General features: G+C 38.5%; 1 protein-coding gene across 9 annotated transcripts in view; it reads left to right on the forward strand.

Annotated features, from left to right (window-relative positions):
• RBFOX3 (RNA binding fox-1 homolog 3) overlaps positions 1-26,515 on the forward strand; it is a 206,964-nt gene that overhangs the window by 119,648 nt on the left and 60,801 nt on the right. For all 9 annotated transcript variants that reach the window (XM_074225008.1, XM_074225003.1, XM_074225005.1 and 6 more), the window contains exon 2: positions 22,389-22,640. In XM_074225008.1, coding sequence (XP_074081109.1) covers positions 22,389-22,640 — 252 coding nt within the window. The remainder of the gene's footprint in view (positions 1-22,388; positions 22,641-26,515) is intronic.

Raw genomic sequence — 26,515 nt, forward strand, 5'->3', positions numbered from 1 at the left:
GAAGTCCCATCTTCTTCCCATTGTCACATGTGCTTGAGAGCTCCCAGCAGTCACTTCCTGCTTCCTAAGTGGCTGTAAACATGACAAAAGTAGGTCACAAAAACTACCTAGAAATCTCAGAAAATCTGAAGTGAAAGGGACCTCAGAGGTCATCCAGACCCACCCTTACTTGAACATAAATCCCTTCTACCATAGACTTGATAAATGAAGTGACTGCTTATTGGAGAACTTTATTGTCTCTGGAGGTAGCCCATCCCGCTTTCAAAGAGTGAGAAAAGTCTTCTTTCTATGAAAGCCATAATGTACTTTCCTGTTACTTCTATCCATTGTCTCTGGTTTTGCCCTCTGGGACCAAAGAGACAAAGCTAATCCCTCAGCCACCAGACAAGTCTTCAAATTTTTGAAGACAGTTATCATGTCCTCAACCTTTCTGAACACCAGTTTTCTTGACTGAGGGGACAATCTCTTTCAGTTCTAAATTTATGATGTCATGGCCCATCCTAAGATTTCTTCTCTTCAGGATGTATATATCCCCAGTTTTCTACCTGATTTCATATTTCATTCCTGAGCCCCATCCTGGTCCACCATCTTCCCTTGGATGTTTTCTAGCTTGTCATTGTTTTTCTTGAGGGGTGGTGAGAGGAGGAAATGAAGGTAATACTCTAATATGGTTTGACAAGGACAGAAGATAATCTCCTCCCTCTTTCTGGCCACTAGGCTTAACTAAATTAAAGGGTTATGTTCATAATGGAATCAATTAAACTCAACAAGCATGAGAGACCAAGCAAAGAAAAATCCAAGGTGGGATAGTCTTGGTTTCATTGTCTGCAAAATAGTGGGATTTGATTTGATAATAAGACACCCTTTCAGTTGCAGATACTTTGGTCCAGCCTATGACATTTCTTTATACAAATAACAAAGAAGCTTTGAAAATGGAGGTAGACAGTTGAGATTGCTGACAGTACTCCTAGCTAGTACTAGTCATGTTGTAGGAAGATTTTTTTTTTACTCATCAGTGGGCCTGTAATCAGAAAAATGTGAGAATTGGAAAGGATCATATTAAAAACTAGAAATTGAGATATAAAGAGATTGCTTAAAGGTTGGGTGACAACTAGGGAAGCAGATCATTGGGGAAGTAATATGGCAAAGGTTAGGGGAGTTTGGAAGGGGGATAACAAAGGAAATAGAGCATTAAAAAGGATAGAGACTATATCTTTATTTTCCTCTAAAGAGAGAAGACTCATCTTCCCTTCTCCCATCCCCCAACAGTCCTCTCTAACTAACTTTACTTTTACTGTCAAGGGTGCCACCTTTCTCCCAGTCATCCAGGGTATAAACTAGGTATCATCTATGCTACCTCATTCTTGCTGATCATATTCAATCTACTGCCAAATTTTGTTGCTCCTACCTTTGTAACATCTCTTGTATACCCTCTTCTATCTTCTAATTTTGTCACCCATGTTTATGTGATCACTTCATACCTAAGCTATTATGCCTCCTTGCCTCATGTCTCTCCCCATTCCAGTCCATCTTTTACTCAGTTATCTAATTGATTTTCTGACCATGTCACCCCATTCGATAAATTCTAATGGCTCTCTAATACCTCTAATATAAAATATAATAATAATAATAATAAAATAATATAATAATATAAAATCTTTTGTTACATTTCTGGTCTTCTTATACCTTACTTCCTCCCAGACTCCTATACACTCTGATTCAGTGACATTGACTTCCTTGTTCTTCCTTAACAAGACACTCCAGCTGTAAACTACAGGCATTTTTAATTGGCTCATACCTCAAATTCTGTCCCTCCCCATTTCTGTCCCCTGGCCTCCCTTCATACTCCAACTAAAATGTCACTTTCTTTAAAAAAATAAAATAAAACAAAAAACACACACACAGAAAACTTTTCCAACCTTCCTTAATGCCAATCTTATGATCATCTCTAATTTGTCCCATATATATCTTGCTTACACTTAGTTGTTTGCAGGTTGTCTTCCCCCATTAGAATGAGATCCTAGAAAGTAGTGACTGTATTTTGTTTTTCTTTGTGACTCTACACAGCCCTGCCTCACTTAAAGCCAATTTTCTTGCAAATCAAAACATAACCCTCCTGATATCATTAGTACTGTTTGAGAATGATGAACAACAAAAACAGTCCCCAGCACTGAGCACAGTCCTTTGGATATAACAGTTATTTAACTTGCTGTCTGACTATTGATTGATCTTTAATCTTTCTAGGGAGACAGAAAGTCACAAGACATTCTCCCAAGGCAACATGAGAACTTGATACAAGGCAAATCCTAGTTCAAAGACCAACTGGATGGGAGTGGAATCATGATTTTAGAACTGTAATGGATCTTAGAGGTCAAGTCTCCCCCATTTGACAAATATGGTAACTGAGACTCAAAGAGGTGAATTGGTTTGTCCAAGGTCACATAGTAGTATTAAAGTAGGTAGCAGAGACAGGATAGAAATCAAGGTCAAATTATCAGACCAGGTGATGAATATTCCAGTATTCTTCAGTACCACTGATCACAAGAATGAGAGTAAAGAAAAATAAAGCTAGAAAGAAATGGTCAAGCCAGATTGTGAAGAGTTTGAAACATCAGATTAATAAAAGTGGTCTTCATTCCTTGGACACTGGGGAGCCATCAAAGGCTTTTGAGTGGTGGAGCCAGATTAATCTGACAGCAATGTGTTAGATGGATTGGAGGGAAGAGGTCTCTGGTCCCTCTCTCTACTTAACATTCACTACCTATAGGAGGGCCCTACAATAATTTCTGAAAGAACCCAGAGAGAAGGCATAAGGAGTAAAGGGTCATAGAGACTTGTGATTTCTTCTTATATAATTGAAGATCAAAGAAGAAACCTGTATGCTTCCTTTCTTGCCACCACTTGTCTAGTTTGGACTACTGCTGAAAACTTTCCTATTTTCCCTATATCAGAAAGGGTTGACAAGGCTGGAGGTTAAAACGAAAGCAGAAAAAAGATTTGTGGAGCCAAATTATTTATGATTTGTAAACTGTGAGCTTGGAAGTGAATTACAGCATAATTGCATGAAAATCTATTCCTTAGTTTGATGCTTTTCTGCTGAGATCTCCCTAAACCTGCAGGAAAGTCAGGTAATACTATGACTGTAAATACCATAACTAACAATTCTGTCCCACCCCACCCCAGAACATTGCAGGAAATGCCCAGTTGATTGAAGAATTGAGAGACCCTGGAACATCATCCCAGAGAGTGAGGAGACAGAGATAATGAACTTTTACTGATGAGGCCACCACCATAGATAGAATGGAATTATATTGAGTTGTCTAAGGAAAAAGCTTATTAATTTCCTATATTACCTAATTATTCTGACTAACTAGTTGTTAAGCTCATTTGTTTTTACCTGTTAAAGGAGTACAAATGCACACTCCCTTTTGGGGTTTCACAGTAAAGCCCTGGTCTTTTCACTCTAGTTAGAGCTCTGATAGAAGGGGAGCCGAAGTATGCAAGAATGAATCTGAACCTGAAAACCAATGTAACTTATAGTATGTGATTTCACTCAACATAAACACAGAAATGTAGAGGATGAGAGAGTTTGGGTTAGAAAAATAACGAAATGCCTAAAAGAATGTTCAGGCAGACATCCAAGAGGCAGATGACAAATGCAGGGTTAGAGACTAGGAGAAAGATAAGGGATAAATATATGTGTGATAGACATACTTACATAAAACATATATGTGCATGTAATTGCTAGATGATAGATATCACACACAGACATATGTGTGATAGATAGCCATTTTGGAGTCCTCTATAATTGAACCCATGAAATGTGATGAGATTGCTGACAAAGAGAGACAATATAGCGAAAAATCCAAATCAGAACCTTGGGAGACAGCCTTGGTTAGGGGACAAGAAGTGAATGATCATGAAGAAATGGGGTCTGAAAAGGAGATAAGTAGAAAGAATTAGGCATCATGAAAGGCAAGAAAGGAAAAAAAAATCCAGAAAGTAGGGTTGGTCAACAGTATCAAAAGCTGCAGAAAAGTCAAAAAAAGGGATAAAAATAAGAAAATTTCATAAAATGTAGCATTTGAGAGAAGATTAGCAGTCTGTAGAGAGCAGTAGCCTCATTATAGTGAGTAATGAGGTAAGGAAGTTGAAGCAGTTTGCCTGTGAAAGAAATTGGAGATCACCATTCTAGAATAATAGCTTAAGAGCATGACAGTATCAGGTGTGAGTTTTTTTTTTTAAAGATGGCAGAGAGCTGTGCAGGTTTGTAAGCAGCAAGGAAATAAACAATTAGATGAAGATAGAAACCTGTAAGTTTTACCACTTATTTTTTCCTAAGCTATTTATTCTCCCTAATCTTTTCCTCAAGAGCTTTTATTTCATTTGTCTTTTGCTTTATTTCTTCTAGTTATTCCCATAGTCCTTGTGGAAAATCTATTTTTCCCTGTAAATCTCTACTTGCAGGTGTTAGAGAAACTTGTTCCTTCTTCTAGGGAATAGCTAGACCTACGCTAATTTTTCATCCTAGCCATTTTTTCTTGGATATATTAATCTCTCCAGCTTTAGCTCCTAAATTAGGGCTTTATGTTAGACTCATGTTCTTTTACCAGCTCTGTTTTAGGGAAAATTGGTCAGCCTTGCATCATCTCATCCTGGGTTTCTGCCCTGACTTCCTCCTGGTGTTTGCCTAGGATCTGAAAAGTTCAGTTTGCTTAATCTTCAGGGTCTTCTCTGGTGGCTGAGAATGTAGTGTTATAAAACTCAGAGCCCCTGAGTCTGGATTGGCCCACCTAATGCTATGGTCATTGCCCTCTGTCACTTTCCTGGGTTTCCAAAGTCCCCACCCCGGAACTTTCTTAGAGAAACCCTGCATGCTTACATTCTTGCTCCCTCCAGACACAGATCCTCCTTTATAGACTGCATTTGACCCTTGTCTATCTTTGGTCATCTTTGATTGCAATATGGAGACCTGACTTTACTGCAGGTCTCTTCTTTATTGCCTTCTATCTGACCTTATATAATTCTGTGGTGGAAGATATTTACTGTATTTTTTCATTGAATTTCTTTATTATTACTTGGTATAGTGAAGAATTCAGCTGAAGTAACTATGGGGAAGTTGGCTAGGCCTGCCTGCTATTTAGACAGACCTCTTGACTGGAAGTCTGTACAGAGTTGTAAGGTTTACAAAATACTTTCCACATGTATGATTATCCCCATTTTACAGAAGAGGAAACCAAATTCAAAAGACATGAAGTAATTTGCTTAAGGATGTGCAACTACTACATAATGGAATCAGGAATTTCTGTCTGTCTTCTGTCTGCCTTAAGAGTGCTCTTGGTGATCATAAACTTTGGCACCTCTAACCCCAAGCTACCTTTTCCAACTGTGACTGCATTATAGAATATTTTTGGGTCGATGGATAGAGCACCAAGGACCCAAGTTCAAAACAGTCTCAGACACTTACTAGCTATGTGAAGCTGGATAAGTCAATTGCCTAAGGGGAAAAAAGAAATAAAAGAAAAAAAGAATACTTCTTTGTTCTTCTGAGGATTAAAAAAGGGTCTAGAACCAAGCCATCAAACAACATTCCCAAGGAGGACTGCTATTGCTTCCTCCTACCTCAGGCCAAGAAATAATTGACCAGAGATATTTGTGCCCATGGATGTTTTAAGTGCCAGTGACTGCAACTTTTAAAAGATCCCCAAGAAGAAACTGAACTCTGAGAAAACCAATCTAGGTCCTGAATAAGAGATAACAAAATGTACCTCCTAATTCATAGAAGAAGGGTAACAGACTACTAAGACAGAAGAGTGTATATATTGTCAGAAATTTCTGAATCAGATGTTTTTGCTTAATTGTCCTTTGTTGCAAAGACAAAGTTCAATAAAGGGAAGAGAACAGAAAAGGGTAGGAGATAGGGTCAAGAATAACTGTGTTGGACAAAAGGAGCAATGAAACTTGTTTTTTAAGCTAAATCACTCCAGGACTTCAGATCTCTGCCCTCAGTCAAGAAATATTTTTTTTCTTGCTTTTGACTAGTGTTCAAAACAAGAAAAGAAAAAAAATCTACCTCTCAGCCCCCTAAAGGAGAAACCCCTATTCCTCCAATAGAAAAGGGGTAAGAGGAGGGCCATCTTCTAATCTCTCCTGAAGCACCTAACTAACTGGGCAAAAGACTGTGGGTTGGGGGTTGGCTCCCTCAGATTAAGGAGTAAGCAAAGATGAAGGGAAGGCAAAGAGAAGAGTGGCCTACCAGAGCAGGGTGGCAGCGGAACAAGGGAACCTAATGGTCCCTGAATGAAATAATATTCAGTATGACAGGCCATCTGACAGCCCTAATTAATAAAAGAAATTAAACCAGCTGTCAAGGGACAAAATGGATTAGATGGGGCAGGAGGAACAAATCACTCAGGTGAATATTCTCCCCCAAGTCTCTCAGCCCTCCCTTTCTCTCCCCCTCCTCTCCAATTCCCTTCCTATATCATCTTTCATTTCCCTTCTCTTCCTGGATTCCCCTCATCCTCTTTTTTCTCATTCTCAATGTGCTGTTAGACTCTGTCCTCACTTTGTCTTTTCCTAGTCCCTTTTACTTTTCCTGGACCTTGTACTTACCTAGAGAAGGGAATAAGATTTAGGTTTCTGTAACACAGAAACCAGGGACAGTGGGGAATCTTGGTTGCTTCCAGCTTCAAGAAACCCAATGTTTGTACAGAAATACAGAATTTGAGATTTGGAAGGGACCTCAGAATCTATCTACTCCAACTCTTATGGGAAGGAATCCTCACTATTAGATATTCCAAAAAATAGCCATCCAGCCTCTACTTGAAGATTTCCATCACATAGCAAGGCAACCTTTTTCTTACTTGCAGCCTAAATTTGCCTCTCTTTGTAACTTACACTCAGAACACCAGCTTCTGTCCTCTGGAATCAAACAGAAAAAGTCTAACTCCTTCTCTACATATTTGAACATAGTTATCATGTCTTCTCCTAAATCTTCTGTTTACCAGACTAGATGTTCCCATTTCCTTCAGCTGAGCCCCAGATGAAATGGACTCAAATCCCTTCACCATCTCTTCTTGACAGCTTATCAATCCTTCTTAAATGCTAGATCTCAGAATTGAATACAATATTCCAGATGAGGTCTAATGAAGGCAAAAATATAATAGAATTATCATATCTCTATTCCTGGAAGCTATTTCAAAGTAGCCTAAGATGACATTCAGTATTTTAAATTTCCATATCACACTTCTGGCCCATATATGAACTGACCATCCACTAAAAAAAAAGAAAAAAAATTTTTTTCAGACCATCATATATATGGTGTTGCTTTTTGGACCTATGTGCAAGATTTACATTTATCTTTATTGGATTGGACTGAACTCAGGATTCTCTGTCAAAATTTCTTCTGAATCATCACTCATTCATCCACTGTGTTAGTTGTCCCAGTTTTTTTTGTCATCTATAAATTTGTTTGTTTTGTTTTGTTTTTGTAGTTTTTGCAAGGCAATGGGGTTAAGTGGCTTGCCCAAGGCCACACAGCTAGGTAATTATTAAGTGTCTGATGTCAGATTTGAACTCAGGTACTCCTGACTCCAAGGGCCAGTGCTCTATCCACTGTGCCACCTAGCTGCCCCTGTCATCTATAAATTTAATGAACACACAATCTGTGCCTTTTTTCTAGGTCACTGATAACATTGTTAAACAGCATAGGGTCAAGGGTAGATATCCCTGTCATATTCCACTGGAGATCTCCTGCCATTTTGACATTGAATCATTTCCAGTTAAATCCAATAAACATTTATTAAGTATCTACCATATGTCTACTAAGTGTCTTCACTCTGCTAAATTCTGGGGGTATAGTTAATAAAAAGACACTGCCCTCCAAACACACAGGAAAGTGGGGGGAAAGTAACCCAACCCAGTGCAGATATATCTTGTTTTATAAAAGTAGAGTGGGCTGAGAGTTTGTGCCCTCTCTAAAGGAAGACATTAGGAGGAATTTGGAACTCCACTCTCTAGCCCTCCAATCAGAGGAGAGAGGAAGTTAAGGGAGGTGGGGTCAATCAAAGCTTGAGTTTACAGCATGTTGGATTAGAGGTGATAACTCAACCTGGGAGGCATTTCTTATTCTCTGCAAATTTTTTTTGTTTTTTTTTTGGCTAGGCAATGGGGTTAAGTGGCTTGCCCAAGGCCACATAGCTAGGTAATTATTAAGTGTCTGAGGTCGGATTTGAACTCAGGTACTCCTGACTCCAGGGCTGGTGCTCTACCCACTGCACCACCTAGCTGCCCCTCTCTGCAATTTTAAATCAGAGAAGCACATGGAAAGTATCAATTTATAAATAAACATTCTTTTAACCTACCCATCTCAACAGTTTTTTATTTATTTAATTTTATTTTTTAATGATACAAACCCTTCTTCCTCTCACTAAAATATTTTCATATTAACAATATTGTTAACCAACCAGTTCTGAATCCATTGGATTATATCAATTTAATCTCCATAAAAACAATGAAATTTTTATCAAAAACTGTTAAATTTGGGACAATGCCCCCCAAACTTACTAAAAAAAAAAAGCATGATGATGTTTGTCCTTCATTCTTAAAGAAGACCATGATATCAGGGGAGATGATGCCATGACAAGCATATAAACTGGATTTGAGTGAAGGGGTGTTATGCTAAATCACCAACTTCACTTTCTCCTTTGGAGCCATCTGGGTTCAATAGCCAGAGATGTATCAGGACAACTGGAGATGGCCCTGGATTCAAGGCAATCCTGCCTTGAAGCAAAGTCACACAGCTAGTAAATGTCAAGTGTCTGAGACTGGATTCAAATTCTCATTCTCTTGACTCCAAGGACAGTGCACTATTCACTTCACCACCTAGCTTCCCCTTCTAAAATAAGTATATGCTTTGACTTAACCATTTCACTGCTGGGCTTTTATACCCCAAAAGAGGTCAAAGAAATAGAAAAGGGTTCCATTTGTACAAAAATATTTATAGCAGCTCTTTCCATAGTATCCCAAGCTGGAGGAATGGCTAAAAATTTTTTTAAAAATAAAAGGTTTATGAATATAATTGCATATCTACCATAAGAAACAATGAAATTGACAGTTTCAGAGGAAACTGGGAAGAACGTTGTGATCTGATGCAGAGTGAAGGGAGTGGAACTAGAAGAATAATTTACATAATGAAAACAACATTATAGAAAAATATCTCTGAAAGGCCTCAGAATAATGAATAATGAAATCATAAGCCATGAGTACAGAGAATTGAGGATGAATTACACCATCCACCTCCAGTCAGAAAAAAATGATGGACTTAAAATCTAGAATGATACATGCATTTTTTGGACATTCTCAACTTGGGTATTTGTTTTACTGGACACTACATATTTGTTGGAAGAGAAAAATAAATGTTTATAAAAATAAATGATAAGAGGAGAAAAGGCTTTGTTAAAATCTGGATAAACTCTGTACATATCATACCTCTCATCTATCAGTTTAGTAATCCTATCAAAAAAGGAAATGAAGTTAGTCTGACATGACCAATTCTTGATGAAGACAGCCAAGCTCTTTATAATAACTACTCTCCTTTCTAGATGTTTGCCCACAATCTCTTTCATGATTCATTCTAGAGTTTTCCCAAAAAGTGAATCATTGCCTTGCATTTTGCCTGTTTTGAAAATCTGCCCTTCTACTATCTGCTTTCCTTGAATTTTCAATTATTACACAGGAATCACATCTGCAGTTCTTTCAGCTAATAAAGATGTAGTTCTTCTGGGCCAGATGACTTAAATTCATGAAAAATAGCTAACTGGATCAAAGACAATTCTAAAGGACTTGTTATGGAAAATATATCCACATCCAGAGAATTATGGAATCTGAATGCAGATCAAAACATACTATTTTCAATTTTAAAAATTTGTTTTATGCTTTTTCCCTTTTGTTCTGATTCTTCTTTCACAACATGATTAATATAGAAATATGTTTAACACAGTTATACATGTATAGCCCATATCAGATTTCTCTCTGTCAAGGGGAGAGGGGAAGGAAGGAAAGGAGGAGAAAAATGTGGAACTCAAAATATAGTTGTTGTTTGTCCTTCATTTTTGAAGAACATATCAGGGAAGTGATGCCTTGACATACACATGAATTAGATTTGAGTGAGGGGGTGCTGTGCAAAGTCACCAGCCTCACTTTCTTCTCCAGAGTCCTCTGGGTCCAGTAACCAAATACGAATCTGGAAGACTGGAGAGTGCCCTAGATGCAAGGTAATCAGGGATAAGTGATTTGCCCAAGGTCACATAGCTAGTAAGTATCAAATGTCTGAGGCCCGATTTGAATTTGGATCCTCTCGACTCCAGGCCCAATGTTCTATCCAAGCATTGGGCTTGGAATCAGGAAAATTCATCTTTATAACTTCAAGTACACCCTAAGACACTTCCTAGCTTGGGCAAGTCATTTAATCCTATTTGCCTCAATTCTTCTACTGTAAAACAAATTAGAGAAGGAAATAACAAACCATTCTAGTATGTTTTCCAAGAAAATCCCAAATGGGGTCACAAAGAATTGAACAGTCTGGTTGTTAGTTACCATCCCATTCTCCCCAAACAAAGGCCTTAATCCTACTTTTATCTTCCTATTTTTCTTAGCTTATTTTTAAAAAAATCTTATTTTTGTTTTACTTGCAAAGAAAATTCCAAACGAGTCATGAAGAATCAGACCCAACTAAAACAATTGAACAATGAAATATCACACTCATATTCATCTTATGTTACCTGGACTTGCTTCCATTTTTTTGTTATTTATTTTTTAAATACAAGTCAGTTGGTAAGTTTCCCGTGCTTCCACATTGATATATTCAGACAATTCTGTTTTTCCTACTCATTCAAGGTGTATCCCTTTGTGTCTTTAGAATTTCATTCTTAAGCATCTCCCATTCCTCCAAGGATGACTTTTGAAGCATTTCACTCCTTGGTCCCTCTCCTTTAAACTCTTTAAACAGTTTATGACAATTGCTGATTATGTCTAGTCAAACCTCAACACTAGATTACTCCCACCATCATTTCTATTCACCTGATATTGAACAAAACTGGATAAAATCACAAAATAATACTAATTAGATCTAATACATTTGTCACAGTGTCAACTGAGACCTCACTGATTAAAAGTAGTCCTTTTACACTTCAAGATATTTTTTCTATAGCTCCCTCTTCTACACCTCTCTTTATCTCACATCAGAAAAATGTCTTCTTTCACCACATTCTCCTTCACCCTGGTCTCTTATGAATAAAAGGTTCTTGCTCTCTGTCAACACAAACTTCTTGATTCCATGCCTTGCTCCATCTACTCCAGAAGATTGTCACCATTATTGTCCCAACCCTTTTTCTCTTCTTGGAAATCTCCCTGGTTCCTTCTCTCCTGCCTACAAACACTCCCATGTTGTCTACATTCTTAAAAAAAAAAAACCCTACTTCATCTGACCATCCAGCAATTGGCCAATATCTCTCTTCTCAGCTAAATGCTTTGAAAAAACTGTCTTTACTAGGTATTTCTCCTCTTCTCTTACTTGCTTTTAAACCTTCTGCAATCTGGCTTCTGACCTCATCATTCAACTGAAATGGCTCTCTCCAAAGTTCCCAGTGATCTCTTAATTCCCAAAATCCAATGACTTTTTCTCAATACTTGTCCTTTTCAACCTCTTTGCAAGCATTTGGTGTTATTGATCACCATCTCTTCCTAAATATTCTATCCTCTCAGCTTTCATCTAGGATTGTAACTGCTTCTCAACCTCCTATATTAGTAATACCCCTAACAGTGGCTGACCCTCAAAGCTCTGTCCTGGGCTTTCTCTTTTTTCTATACACTACCTCATTTGTTGATTTCATTAGTTTACATTGCCTCAATTATCTCTTACAAAGATGATTTCCAGATCTATATCTCTCTCCTGACTTCCACAGTTGGTCATCTTGAATCAAATGTCCCAAAAGCATTTCAAATTCAACATATTCAAAAAAAGAACTCATTATCCTTCATCTCCCAAAAAACTACCTCTCATCCTTTCTTTCTTATTATTATTGAGAGCACCGCACTTCTAATCACCTAAGCTCAAAACCTGGAACTCTTCCCTGATATCCATTCTACTATCCAATATGTTGTACAATCTAGTTATTTATACCTTCACAATCTGTCATAGATTTTTAGGAGAAGGGCAAAATAGTATGGGAGCAGGATAAGATGGCCCCAAAGATCCCAGCTTCTGTGAAAATCTAACTGGCTAGAGGTTCCACTTCCAAGGCTGCCTGCACTGACCAAGGCATCTATAGCTCCTTCTGTCTGTAGCTTTATGAGCAATGGCTCCCAGAAATGAAAGAGTCAGCAGCATGGTCCACAGCCTGGAGATCTACTGAGTCAAAGGGAAAAGAAGCCTCTGGAGGAGTCCCTTCCTTGGTTTTAGTTATAGTGGAAACATGTCCCTGACCTCTTAGAAATAGTGCTCCCCCACCCACACATGCACCGATGTTTTAATATCATAGGACCTTGGAGCACTTGGAAAATAGATCCAAAGCCCTCTCAGATCTCTGTTGATCCTTGGAGAATTTTTTTAAATTTTTTGCACAATATATAAAGAAATATGGGGTGCCAAAAGTCTTAGAGCAGTTTTAAGCTGCTATAGCATAAATTATTGGACTTTAATAACCCTAGGATTTTCAGGATACCCTGAATAGTTAGTTACCTCTCAGTTAATCATGAGGATTATCTACTCTATAGATTATCTATTTAATCCCAGGCTTCCCCTTTCACTCAATGCATTTCTGGACCACTTCTCATTGTTTAAACTAATTTAACTATCAAGTCAAATGATTTTATAGAGACTGGAGCAAAAAAAAAAAAAAATCCCATCATGAAATTCAGATTCTAATAGGACTTTTGCATTATTTGCTGACTTGTATTATTCATATCATCACTTTCCTCCATTAGCTAACTATATAAAGAAAAAATAATAGACTAGGGATCAGAAGGTAAGGGTAACTGATTCTGTGACTTTGAGTAAGTCACTTCCTCATCTGGATTAGTTTCCTCCTCTGTAAAATAAGGAGTTATTAGAGTAGATGATTTCTAAAACCTCTATACTCCACAGTTAGCTATTATAATTCTATTTGTTACAACTAATATCTTAGCTCAGAAGTAATGCAAACATGATACAGAAATTCAAACTTGCATTCATTTATTCGTGGACAATAATACTTTCCATCAAGGCAAAATGAATTATGTAAAAAAAAAGTAATTTATCTTGACAATAGGACTATAAACTGTTCTGATTCATGAACTCACTATGAACAATAGTAGATATTTGGGCTTTAGACTTGATATAAAAATGTCATCCTTGTGCTTTTTTTAAAATCTTCATTCCTCCAAAATAATCTAGCCATTTCTCCTTTCTTCTCTTCCCCTAAACTTCACTTTCTTGTGATTAGTAGATAAAAATAAAATTTGAATGAACATTCTCTGGAACAAGAGACTAATTCCTTTATTAGTCCTTGCATGTCATAAACATAAATGTGCTTGGGTTTGGTCTGGATATGCCTGCCTGGCCCATATTTCATGATTTATATATGACACAAATAGAATGTCAGAGCTGGAAGAAAACTTGGAAATTATCTGATCCTTTCCCTCACTTTGCATATAGAAAAATTAAGGCCCCAAGAGATGAAAATTTCCCAGTTAGAGACAGCTCAGAATACTGAATTTAGAGTCAGAGTACCTGGGTGTAGTCCCAGTTCTGCTATTTACTATTAACTTTTCAAAAGAAGAAAAGCTCCTTTCCTTCTCTGGGCTTCAGGTTTCTCTTTTGTAACATTAGTGGATAAGAGAGATCTCTAGAGACTCTTTACTTCAGCTATAACCCTGAGAGGTAGAACTGAGACTCTGTGCTCCCATTGTGCCACCTTGCCTGTGGGGAGTTATGAAAAGGTATGTTCTGGGCACTCCCACTTGTCCCCCTGCACACACTCTTTACAATAGTCACCTTCCCTAACATAGCTGCCACTTGGCCAGTTTCTGACTTTTTCACCAGGAAGTCTGACTTACCCAAAGTAGATAGGAAAATAGACTTGAACTTGCTCACTTGCCCCCCACCCACTTCTCCTTCCTCCTCAGTTTTGAGTGGGAACTCAGAACTGCATCTGGTACCTTCCTAGGAACCAGAGGGCCTGAAATGCAATTAACCTAATTGTCTGGGCAGATTGTGAGAGCCAGAGGGAGACAGGAACTTAGACACTGAAAGCAGGGAGAGTGTCTAGGACAATCACAGCTTCAGGATGGAAAATAACCAGGGTGATGTTAGACTCTCTGGCATAAGCCTATAATCCCTGCTTCCAGAGGAGTCTGAGTCTGGAGGATTGCTTGAGCTTAGGAGTTATGAGATACAATGGAGAGAAGGCCTATTGGTTGGTTACCTCCACTAAATTTAGTATCAACATAGCAAGTCTCTAAGAGTAGGGGGCTACCAGAGTGTCTAAAGGAAAGAGGAACTTATCCAGATGAGAAATAGAGCAAGTCGGCAGCTAGGTGGTGCAGTGGATAGAGCACCAGCCCTGGAGTCAGGAGTACCTGAGTTCAAATCCAGTCTGAGACACTTAATAATTACCTAGCCAGGTGGCCTTGGGCAAGCCACTTAACCCCATTGCCTTGCAAAAACTAAAAGAAAATAAAAAGAAATGGAGTAAATCAAACTATCAGTTAGTAGGAATGGGTCCATATACTTATATTCGGGCAAGAAAGAAAGACTCACTCTTAAAGAAGAAAAGAAGGGGAACGATTAGGGAATTGGAGTGACTGCTAGACATCAGGGTAACTATTAAATAAAGAGCTCTCCTCCTGCCCTTGCTCTCTCTGTGAATCTATATTATAGGCATTGGAAGGGATCTTAGAAATCAAACAGTCCAGTCTCTCATTTTGCAAAAAAAAAAAAAAAAAAAAAAAGAAACCTAGGCTCAAAGAAGAAAAACAAAGTGTCAACATTAAGGTTTGTTGTCAGCTTTTAAATGTCTGTAGTGAACCCCATATAGGATTTATTCTTGGTTCTATGTGGTTTAACACATCTGCTAATCAAAAATTCTAAGGTATTTTAGCATTCATAAGCAGTTATCAGTATGCTTCTCTTTAACACAATTATTTTTTCTTTTTTAAAAAGAGAATTGTATTTAGTTTTTCCATAGTCTAAAGTTCCTCAACATACCTCCTTTTTCCAAAATGAGAAAAGAGAAAAAAATCAGCAAAACTAATCAACTCTTCAAAAAACAATCTGATAATATATGTAATATTCCAAATCCTTAGATAATTAGCCACCCCCCAAGTAATCAGGAAAGGTGTCTTCTCATATCTCTTCTCCAAATGTTGAGGATCTATTTTGTTTCCAATTTTTTGCTGCCACTAAATTGATACTATAAATATATTACAGAGCTTTCTATCAATGACTTCCTTGGCCTAGTGATGGAATATCTAGGTCAAAGAGCATTGATATTTTTAACCATTTTATTTGCAAAATTACAAACTACTTTACAAAAATTAAATCAGCCAAGGCACTTGCTAAGATAGTAAGTAAAGTAACTACAAAAAATTCCTACCCAACTCCCTCATAAATATGAGGCACAAGCTCTTACAAATACATTTAGTATCCATGATATCTACTTAGTATCTAAAGTGAGCAAAAACTCAAAGTACAATATTATGTCAATGCACAGGGAACACAATTCATCAAGGCAATTCATAACTCCAGAACTATCAGGCTTTAAAGTCCTTTCTTTCCTTGTGCAATTCTTTCTGACAACTCTCCCTTACCAGAGCTAGTTCTTTCTTAAGTACAAAGCTGACTCTTTTCTCTGCTGCCAGATACCATTCTTTGAAATTGCTTGTAAGGGGCAGCTAGGTGGCGCAGTGGATAGAGCACCAGCCCTGGAATCAGGAGTACCTGAGTTCAAATCTAGCCTCAGACTCTTAATATTACCTAGCTGTCCTGTTTGTGGTGGCAAAGAATTGGAAATCAAGTAAATGTCCTTCAATTGGGGAATGGCTTAGCAAACTGTGGCATATGTATGTCATGGAACACTATTGTTCTATTAGAAACCAGGAGGGATGGGAATTCAGGGAAGCCTGGAGGGATTTGCATGAACTGATGCTGAGTGAGATGAGCAGCACCAGAAAAACACTGTACACCCTACATGGGGGTGTACGATCAACCTTGATGGACTCACTCATTCCATCAGTGCAACAATCGGGGACAATTTTGGGCTGTCAGCAATGGAGAATATCATCTGTATCTAGATAAAGAGCCGTGGAGTTTGAACAAAGTTCAAGGACTATTCCCTTTAATTTAGGGGGAAAAAAACAGATATCTTATTGTCTGATCTTGTTATCTCTTATACTTTTTTGTTTCTTTCCTTAAGGATGTGATTTCTCTCGCATTACACTCAATTTGGATCAATGTAAAACATGGAAACAAAATAAAGATTGACAGATTGCTTTCCTTGGTGGGGGGAGAAGTAAGATTGGGAGAAAAATTCTAAAACTCAAATAAAATCTTTAAAAATAAAAAAAAAATTACCTAGCTGTGTGTTAGCCACTTAACCCCATTGCCTTGTAAAAATGAAAAAAAGAAAAAAAGAAATTGCTTGTAGGTATGAGCAAACTGTGGAGTGTGTGTACACCTTCAACAGTCTCATATTCTCTAAAACTGAGTTTTTTAAACTCCTAGGCTAATAATTCCCCTGCTAGACACTATAACCACTAGGATGCAGGAGAGAAAAGTCTTTTTCATCCTCTCAAGAAATGAAGAGCTTTAACACCTTGTAAATACATTAAATTTCACCATCTATGATTATTCCCTGTGACTTTATCAACTGAGTTGAGAATAGAAAACAAAATCCACTGACACACCCATGAACAAATTTGTAGATAAGAGGAGGGAATGAGGATTTATTAAGTACTAGTGTTTGATCAGTCACTTTATAGATATTATGTCTTTTTATCCTGACAACAATTCTATGAGGTGGGTGCCATTGTTATTCCTCTTTTATAGTTGAGGAAATTGAGACAAACAAAAGTTAGATGACTTACCCAAGATCACACAGCCAGTTGTGTGTGTTAGATTTTAATTCAAGTCTTCCTGACCCCAGGCCTGAAGATCTATCCACTTATACCATCCAGCTGCTGATAATATATCAAACAACCAGAGAATGATACTCAAACTATAGCAACATATCTCAAATATGCCATCTAGCTGCTGATAATATGTAGAACAACAGAAAATGGCACTCAGGATACAGCAACTTATCTTAAATATGCCTCCCTAGGGGTGGCTAGGTGGCACAGTGAATAGAGCACCGGCCTTGGAATCAGGAGTACCTGGGTTCAAATCCAACCTCAGATACTTAATAATTACCTAGCCGTGTGGCCTTGGGCAAGCTACTTAACCCCATTGCCTTGAAAAAAAAAAATCTAATGAATAAAAAAATAAATAAATAAATAAATGACTGAATAAATAAATATGCCTCCCTCTCACTTCTGATACTGCTACCATCTTGGTACAGGCCCTAATCTCCTGATGCTGGAACTATTGCAATAGACTACTGTGGATCTGCCTGTCTCAAGTCTCTCTCTACTCCAATCAATCCTCCATTCTAAATGATTTTCCTAAAATACCACTAGTTCTTATCACCCTCCTACTCAATCATTCTGGTGATTCCCTATCACCTCTAGGATCAAATACAAAATTCTCTGATGTCAGTCCTTCATAACCTCTCCCTTCCTCCACTGTTCCACTTTTTGTACCTCCTATCATGTACTTTTTGATCAAGTGACACTAGCTTTCTTGCAATTCCTTAAACAAAACACTCCATAGCTCAACTTTGGGAATTTTCTCTGACTGCCTTCCATACCTAGCATGCTTCCCCACTCATTTTTCCCTCCTGGAGTCTTTCAAATCCCAACTAAAACCCCACCTCCTGAAGAAATCATTTCCTAATCTCTCTTATTCTAGGGCCTTTTTTCTTATTTATTCTATATATTCCTTGTTTATTATTGTTCAAAATATGTTGTCTCCCTGATAGGTAGTGAGTTTCCTGAAGGCAGGAATTGTCTTTTGCCTTTTTTGTATCCCCAATGATTGGCACATATTAAAAACTAATTGAAAGTCATGCCACATGAGAATCCATTGAAGGAACTAAAAGAATTTAAACTATAGAAGAAATGACTTACAGGGAACATGATGGAAAAATTATTTAAATGTTTTATTTTATCCTAGAGGGCAGAACTAAGAGCACTGAATGGTAGCAATAGAGGAACAAATTTAGGCAAGAGGTAATCGAGATATAATAACAGTTAAGGCTATCTCAAAGTAGAATAGGCTGCCTCTGGAGGGCTGACTTTCATTGGGGTTCTTCAAGCAAAATCTTGATGACCACTCATCAGATATATCACTTACAATCTAAAATGATGCTATTCTTACTTCTCATCAACTCTACTCTAACCAGATCAATCAGTTCATTTTCTTTGAAGACTCACAACTTCCAACCTTGAGCTAGCACCAGGCAAAACTGTGAAGTAGATACACTTTATCTCACTTCTTCAGAACTCAATTCCTTTATTCATTTGCCTTAAACATTCCTCCCTTGTATTTGCCTTGTATTCAATTCCCATGGAGTGAACCAAAGAAGTAGCTATTAAGGAAGGGGTTGTCCCATAAGACTTAGAATTCATTATTTAGGGCATTTCTTTTTCATTTTAATAGGCTACTCTTAAGGCCTTCAGACTCTCCAAATCCAAAGGAAAAAAAAAAACTGAAGTTGAAAGATCACCTAATCCCACTCCTGATTCCTTAAAGAAAGCCCTGTTTATAAATATCCTCTTTATAAGTCTCTACTTGTATAAATAGATGAGGTTGAAAAAGAAGAGGGAGGTAGACTGGCAGAGTGAGTGAGGCATGTCAGGCCTCTCTCTCAAAGTCTACTAGAGGAAACCATGACACATTTTATAGAATCTAATCCCAGTGCAGAAAATTGACCAATCTGAGGATGAACCCCTGGATATTTGAAACTGGTCCTCACTGAGAGCAGACTGAGACTTCTGTGTTTCCTCTGAATTGATAATTGCCTCTTTTACATAATCTCTTTCCCCTCCAATGTCCCCTAAACAGAGTATTCAAGATCTACTCACATCCCCTGATGCCTTCTTGCCCTGGTGACTTGTCAGATGTCTCAAAGGCTCTTGATTGGCAGGTGACGGCATTGGATTCTGGCATTCCAATCAAGTCATCTACATCTGAGTGATGAACAGGTGGCATTCACCTTCACTTCCCTAACCCCAAATGGGGTAGAGTGGGCAAGAGGCCCTCGGGGTATGGAGAACTGTGTTTGGGAACTACTCTGGGGGGAAGGGTAGAAAAGTTGGAAGATGGAAGAGGACTGAAACAGAAAAAAAAAACCAGACTTTAAAGGAAGATGGAAACAGAAAAGGGTGGGAGTTGGTGGGGAGAAAAAGGAGAAACTGGAAAAATTCTGTAAGTTGAAGCTAAGGTTCCAATCAAATATTTATCAGTTAATTGATCTCTGCTGTGCCTGCCAAAAAGCCCATTTGACAGCTCCTTCTCTCTCATTCCTTGTCGCTTCCTTTTCCATGGTTTTTGTCTTTCCCTGTTTTCTTTTACCTTCTCCCTTTGTTCCTTGCTTTTCTCTTCATTACACTCCCTACTGCCTCTGCTTTCATAACTCTTTCCATGGTCTCCCTTTGTGGTTCTCTCTCCCTTAACTGCATCTTCCTGATCATGCTCTGCTTCTTTCATCTTCTATACTTTCCCTTTTCTCATTGCACCTCAACCTCCTTCTCTCCCTTTCCCCGCTTTCTTATATTTCTTCTATCAGTTGGAAGCTATGGGGCTGACATATTCTCTTAACATGTTTGTTAATAATGGGCAATGGGGCTTTGCAGCCCACTTTGGAAAAATGATGCTGGAGTCTCCAGTGAAGCTCTTTGTGTGTGTGTGTGTGTGTGTGTGTGTGTGTGTGTGTGTGTGTGTTTTGTTGTTCTTGAAGTTGAATGTTGCCCCAGTTTCTCAGTCTCTAAAGATAGAGGGAAAGAATCTGCCAGCTGCACCAAAGCGAGGGGACCAGAGAGAGTTTGCTCATTAGGAATACAGATCCACAGCTCAGGGTATCCCAGGGGTAGCCAGAGTAGAACCCTTGAGATACCAGTTTTGGAGGATAGCACAAGAAGGGCTAGAGAAGCTGGCAATCCTTGAAGAATAAACAAGATACTGCCTCTGTCACAGGCCTGTATATAGATACTCTATAGGAATCCCACCCTATTTCATTTACCATGGCATCCCCCCTAGAGTAGACTCCAACCTACTCAAAAGAGCCTTAGACTTAGAAGATGGATAAGTTTCATGTTGCTGCTTCCCAAAATGCATTTGTAAAAGGATCAGAGATGTTGAATCTGGAAATATAGAGCCTCCCATGGCCCCTAAATTCCCCCTCAAAATTACCTAAAAGTTATTTCTAATAGAAATAGTTGGGCTGAGTCATCTCTATCCTCTCCTGATCTTGGAAATCAAACCCCTTCTTCTGAGGTTGAATGACTTTGGAACAAGACCAGTCTGATGTTCCCAAATCTATAATCCAAAAGCCAAATTTCTTAGCTGCCCCAAGCATTCTGTACTCCTTGGTCAGTCCTTGGGATTCTTTAGAGAAAGCAGTTGCAGGCAGCTCCCCTATCTCACCTTTCTCTCATTTTAGAGATTAGGAGCCATGAGAGATTTAGCCTTTAGGAATGCCTCTTAGAAATCATGATAAATCTAGATTGTTAACTATTTGAGGGGAGAAATGTATATATTTAACACTTATACCATAGCCTGTAGACAATTTTCATTCATTATTGAAGTGAAGTCTAGGGCAGAACTAATCTGGGCTACAGGATGCAATCAATCCCTACCTAGACTATTAAAGACCTGCTTTTTTGTTACCAACTCAGGACCAAAGATCTTTCTGGGACCACTGTTACCCCCATTAGCCAAACACAGACACATACACACACACACACAAACACACACACACACACACACACACACACACACACACACACACACATGCACACCAGGTCAGAACAGACCTGGATTGAGGGAAAAGAGTACGTACCTTAAATATGCCTCATTTCCCCTATCCACTCATTTAACTGATCAGACTCCAGGACTACCTGTTTTGAACATCAGTAAGAACCAAAGATCCAGTGCTTATATTCCTTCAGGTGTATAAATATCACAAATACACTCTCTTCCAAACTTTCTTAGTATTACCATTGCAACTGTGAAGATGTGACAATATATCATCTTATGATTTTATTCAGGGATCCCAAGTCATAGGGCTACTGAGGTTGGTGCCCCCTTCTCTGACTACTTTCTTCTTCATCTTCCTACCCATTCACATTTGCCCCATTCTTTTCATACCCCTATCTTACCATATCCTATCTTTCCAATTTACCTAGAATCTGTTGTCTTGTTGTTAACAAATGTATTAGTGATGTGCTCTCCTCCCCCCCAGAAATCACATTGCATATTTTTTAATTTTCATTTTTTGTATACACATTTCCTACATAATCTCTTTGGGGACAGGGCCATGTTCACTTTTGACTTTGAATCCCTGATGCCAAGCACAATTCTTGAATATAGAAGATAATTAATAAATGTTAAATTCAATTACTAAATGCTTCCTGATGGTCATAGGGTCCCATAGCCTTAGAGCTGGCAGGGATCTTAGAAGTTTTCCAGTCCAAGCTTTCATTTTATATATAAGGAAACTTAGGTGCAAGGGAGCTAAGTGACTTACAGGATAAAGATAATGACTTTTCACATACACACATACACACAGTGCTTCTATTGCTGTGGAAATTCTACCAATAGAGGGCATCATCATTTAATGGAAAGAACATTGAGTTTACTTCATTGCTAAGCTCATACATACTGAATGATACTGGGCAACTCTTCTGAGTCTCAGTTTCATAATCCAAAAAATGAGACTAATGATATATTACTGCTTAGCACACAGGATCGTTTTGAAGTCAAATTAGACAATATATTTCACAATGTTTTGTCACAGCAAAGGGCTAGACTGTCATTACTACTACTAAGATTAATAATTTCTATATAGCAGAATAATACCTAAGGTAATGTATCATCAGAACTGTTAAGCAGTGTCCCACTAAACTAGAAGGACTCTTTATGGATTGTGAAAGGGGGCACTTTCTGTACCCAACATGCCACCAAGATTCTAACCAGAGCCCTCCTGTTGGTTTTCTCTTTTTCTTTCTCTCTCTCTCTCTCTCTCCCCCAGGGTAATCAGGACACCACGGCTCCTCCTGAAGCGATGGCTCAGCCCTACCCCCAGGCCCAGTATCCCCCACCACCACAGAACAGCATCCCCACTGAGTATGTACCACCCCACCCCCACCCCACACAGGACTACTCGGGCCAGACCACAGTACCAGAACATGCCATGACCCTCTATACACCAGCACAGACCCACCCAGAGCAGCCAGGCACCGACTCCAGTACACAGCCCATCACTGGGACACAGACAGTACCGGTAAGAAATTCCTGCCAGCCTATCTCATATCTTAAAGGGCCCCGGGGAGCTGTCTTCCAAGACTTCATAACTAATGCCCATCTAGACCTTTTCTTTAGGACTGGCAGGAACCAGGGGCCCCCAAGGGCGGTAAAGTGACTGATCTATGAAAGAACTCAAGACAAGTCCACCAAAAGAAAACTGGGGTGTTGGCTACAAAGTAAAACATGAAGGTGATGTTGGGGAAGTCAGAACTTGGCCAAGAAAAGTATGGCCTTTTAATGGGAAAGTGTTAGGCAGTACGCAATGATGGCAGTTGGGTATAGACCTCCCTGGGGAGTGGAAAGGAGGTTTCAGTAATAAGGATTGATTCTTTTTATAGAATATAGTGATTCCCTCCTCTCACTCCCTCCCTATACACACAGAAACTCAAGTCCCTCTGGTTTGTCTTCAAAAAGCTCCCACCTTTAATAGTAAAAACTCTTAGTTGTTTCTGAAGGAAGCAGCTAAAGAAGGCCAAGAAAACATGGTGGTCTAGGCCACCCACTTATTGGTTCCGTAAGCCATCACTTCTGGTTGTTCTTAAAGGAAACCAAATCACTTTATTTGAGAGATGAACAATGTCTTCAGCTGCCAGTAACCTGTTAATAGAAAGTAAGAAAAATCACCAAACCCAGAAACCCTGAGCAGCTGCTGCAACTCTGCTGACGGGGCCCTCTCTCTGAGCTGTCTCCAGTTACTGGCTCTCCTATCATTTCTAATCACTTGTAATCTACCTGCTTGGCTGCCCTCCAATCAGATAGCTTCAATTATGTGGTTGTAATGCAGTTCCAAAGGGGAAAGTGCTGAGCCATGCACTTCATAGAGATTTCCTGATAATAAAGGGAGGCTTGTTAAGGAGTAACCATCACATTGGGTGAGCCCCTGGCCTATCTCCTCCACAGGGTAAACCCCTGTTTCTCTACTCCTCTTATTCTAAGGCAGAAGCTCTACCCTCTCCATTCCTTTACCCTTCCTTTATTTAATTCAATCTTTTAGCTGCCTTTATTTTTTGACCCTCTTTCAAAAATTCAAAAAATGCTAGACTTGGAGTCAGTAGACCTGAGTTCAAATTCCATGGCTGACAATAATTGGATCCTCTATGAAGCATCAGTCTTCTCATCTATAAAATATTGAGCTTTAACTAGATGTCCTCCAAGGTACCTTCCAGTTCTAAATCAATGCTCCTATGTTCCTTTCTTGTCCCATATCTTCTGAGTCTAGTCTCCAATCCTTCCTAGTTCTCATGCTGGTTCTTTAGTCAATAATGTGCCTTGGGATTGGAAAGTAGCAATGGAGACTAACTAGCAAAGTAGGTTGTTATGTTCAGCATTTCCTAGCAGTGGAAACACCTTGACTTATTGGCCTGCCCAGTTTCCATCACAGACTGCCCTATTTACTGGGTTTGACTTTCAGGAAGTTTCTATAGGACTAAGAGGCTGCCCTGCCCCTATTCCTTATGTAATACAAAAAAAAAAATACAGCTGGATGGAAAGTACCTGGGTACACTTCACACTCTCTGTGAGGCTTTTCTTTCTCTTTATAGACCCAAACCCCAGTTTTAGGGGATAAGAGCCCTTCAATCATATATAATGACTCTGAATCTTTCCAGTCCTTTAGGCTAAGGTCAAGGAAAAAACCCAATTCATCTTTCCATAAATTGGCTGAGATATAATAAGGCTAAATAAAATCTTTACTAAGTGGCTACCCTGCTACTAAGGGAATCACAAATACACTCTCTTCAGACCCTTTTCAGCATTTCCATTGCATCTGTGAAGCTGTGACAATCTATTGTCTTATGGTTTACTACTTTACTAAGTAATAAAACTAGAAAGTATTCAATAAAAGCTGATGTCAAATTCAGATTGTCAAGTGTAAGAGACATAGAGAGTTGTGGGATTGTTTGACCCTATTTCAAACCCTGACTCTCAGTGTCTGACAAAACTCCTTATTTCAGTTTTTCCCCTTCCCAGTCTGGTAGAAGAGGAGGGGAAAGGGGATTGGGGTAAGTTGTGTTTGTCAGATAGGGACAGGGTCTGAATAATTAACCTCAGCACCAGGGACTCTAATACCTCCAGCCAAAGGAATATTACACATAAAATATTTAGCAAAAATCCAGGCATCCCCATTACCTAAATGAATGTTTCCTTTGGCTACATAGGCTATGGGTGGGGAAACCAATGTACAAGACTACATAAAACCAAGACTGTTAGTCATTTGCCATCCACTTCCAACAAGTAGGAACAAAATCTGTGCCAACAGGACTGCCACTGAGTCAACAAGAGATTATTTAAGATCTCACTGGAAGTCAGCATTGGTTCCCTATGAACAAATCAGGACAAATTTACCTCCTTTTTTGTTGATGGGTTTATCCTCCTAAAGATCAGGAAAATGGTGTATCTATGTTATTATTCAGTGATTTCAGTTGTGTCTGACTCTTCATGACCCCATTTGGGATTTTCTTGGCAAAGTTGTTTGCTATTTCCTTCTTTAGCTCACTTCATAGATGAGGACCTTGAAGGAAACAGGCTTAAGTAATTAATCTAGGGTCACACAGATGGTAAATATCTGAAAGGATTTGAACTCAGGACTCCTTGATGTCAGACTTGACATTCTATCCTCTGTACCACCTAACTGTCATTATATCTATTGGGTTTCTTCATTTAATAGTCTTTCCTGGTACCTTCATAGATAACAGGACAGTACAGGAGGAATATAGACTTACAAGGATATCAAACAAAGAATTCTTCAATAGTAATTATCAACAAATTGGATATTTAGAGTAAAGCTTTCAAATGTTTGTTGAATACATGAATGGAGATCTGGACAGCTGTGACTTCATTTGATATACTCACCTTCCTTTTTGGTTTTCTTATTTACTTATGACATAGATATGCACAAACATACACATACATACACACACATATATGCACATATATATGCATATATATAGCTATTTTATTAAAATTATCAGGTTTTTTCATTGGTACAAAACCAAGAGAAATGACAAAATCAGGTTTCAACAGAATCTTGGCAGGTCAGAATAATGATGAAATTGAATAGGAACAAATTGAAAGTTTTACATTTCAGTACAGAAACTAAATACATAGTTACAGATTGCAAGTACATGCTTCAGTCACAATTTAGGTAGAAAAGACCTGTGAGTGTTAGGTGATCACAAGTTCAACATGACAATGTGATATGGCTACTTAAAAAAAGTAAATAGGTTATATGGTGAGTCATCTAGAAACCGTATCATTTTAGAAACTAGAAGAACTGAAGATGTTTAGCCTGGAAAAGAGAAAATTTAGATGGGAAATTGTTATTTTCATTTTATAAAAGGCTATATGGAACAAGAATTTTCTGTTACTCCAGAGAATTGAACAGGATAGAAATTATAAAATGTCAGGTTTCAATTCATTATAAAGAAAAACTCTGTAACAACTGAAACTGTATAATAATGAAATGGATTTCTCGATTAGGTATGGAGCACTCCTTCACTGGAAGTCTTCAAGTTGAGCTGTATAATCTCTTCTTTGACATATTGCTGAGGAGATTACTATCTTATGTGAGAAGTAGAAATATATTAACTTGAAGGTCCTTCCAACTCTAAGATTCACTTATTCCCTGATCCAGGATCTTTCCAGGGTGAAATCAGTAAAGAACTGAATTTGCTCTAACTTCTTTTTTTTTGTTTTGAAAAAGATGAGGTTTGCAAGGCAATGGGGTTAAGTGACTTGCCCAAAGTCACACAGCTAGATAATTATTAAATGTCTAAGATCAGATTTGAACTCAGGTCCTCCTGACTCCTGGAATGGTGCTCTATCCATGAATCACCTAGCTGCCCCTCTGACTTT

The sequence above is a fragment of the Macrotis lagotis genome, chromosome 2, assembly GCF_037893015.1.
Source record: "Macrotis lagotis isolate mMagLag1 chromosome 2, bilby.v1.9.chrom.fasta, whole genome shotgun sequence".
NCBI classification, from domain to species: Eukaryota; Metazoa; Chordata; class Mammalia; order Peramelemorphia; family Peramelidae; genus Macrotis; species Macrotis lagotis.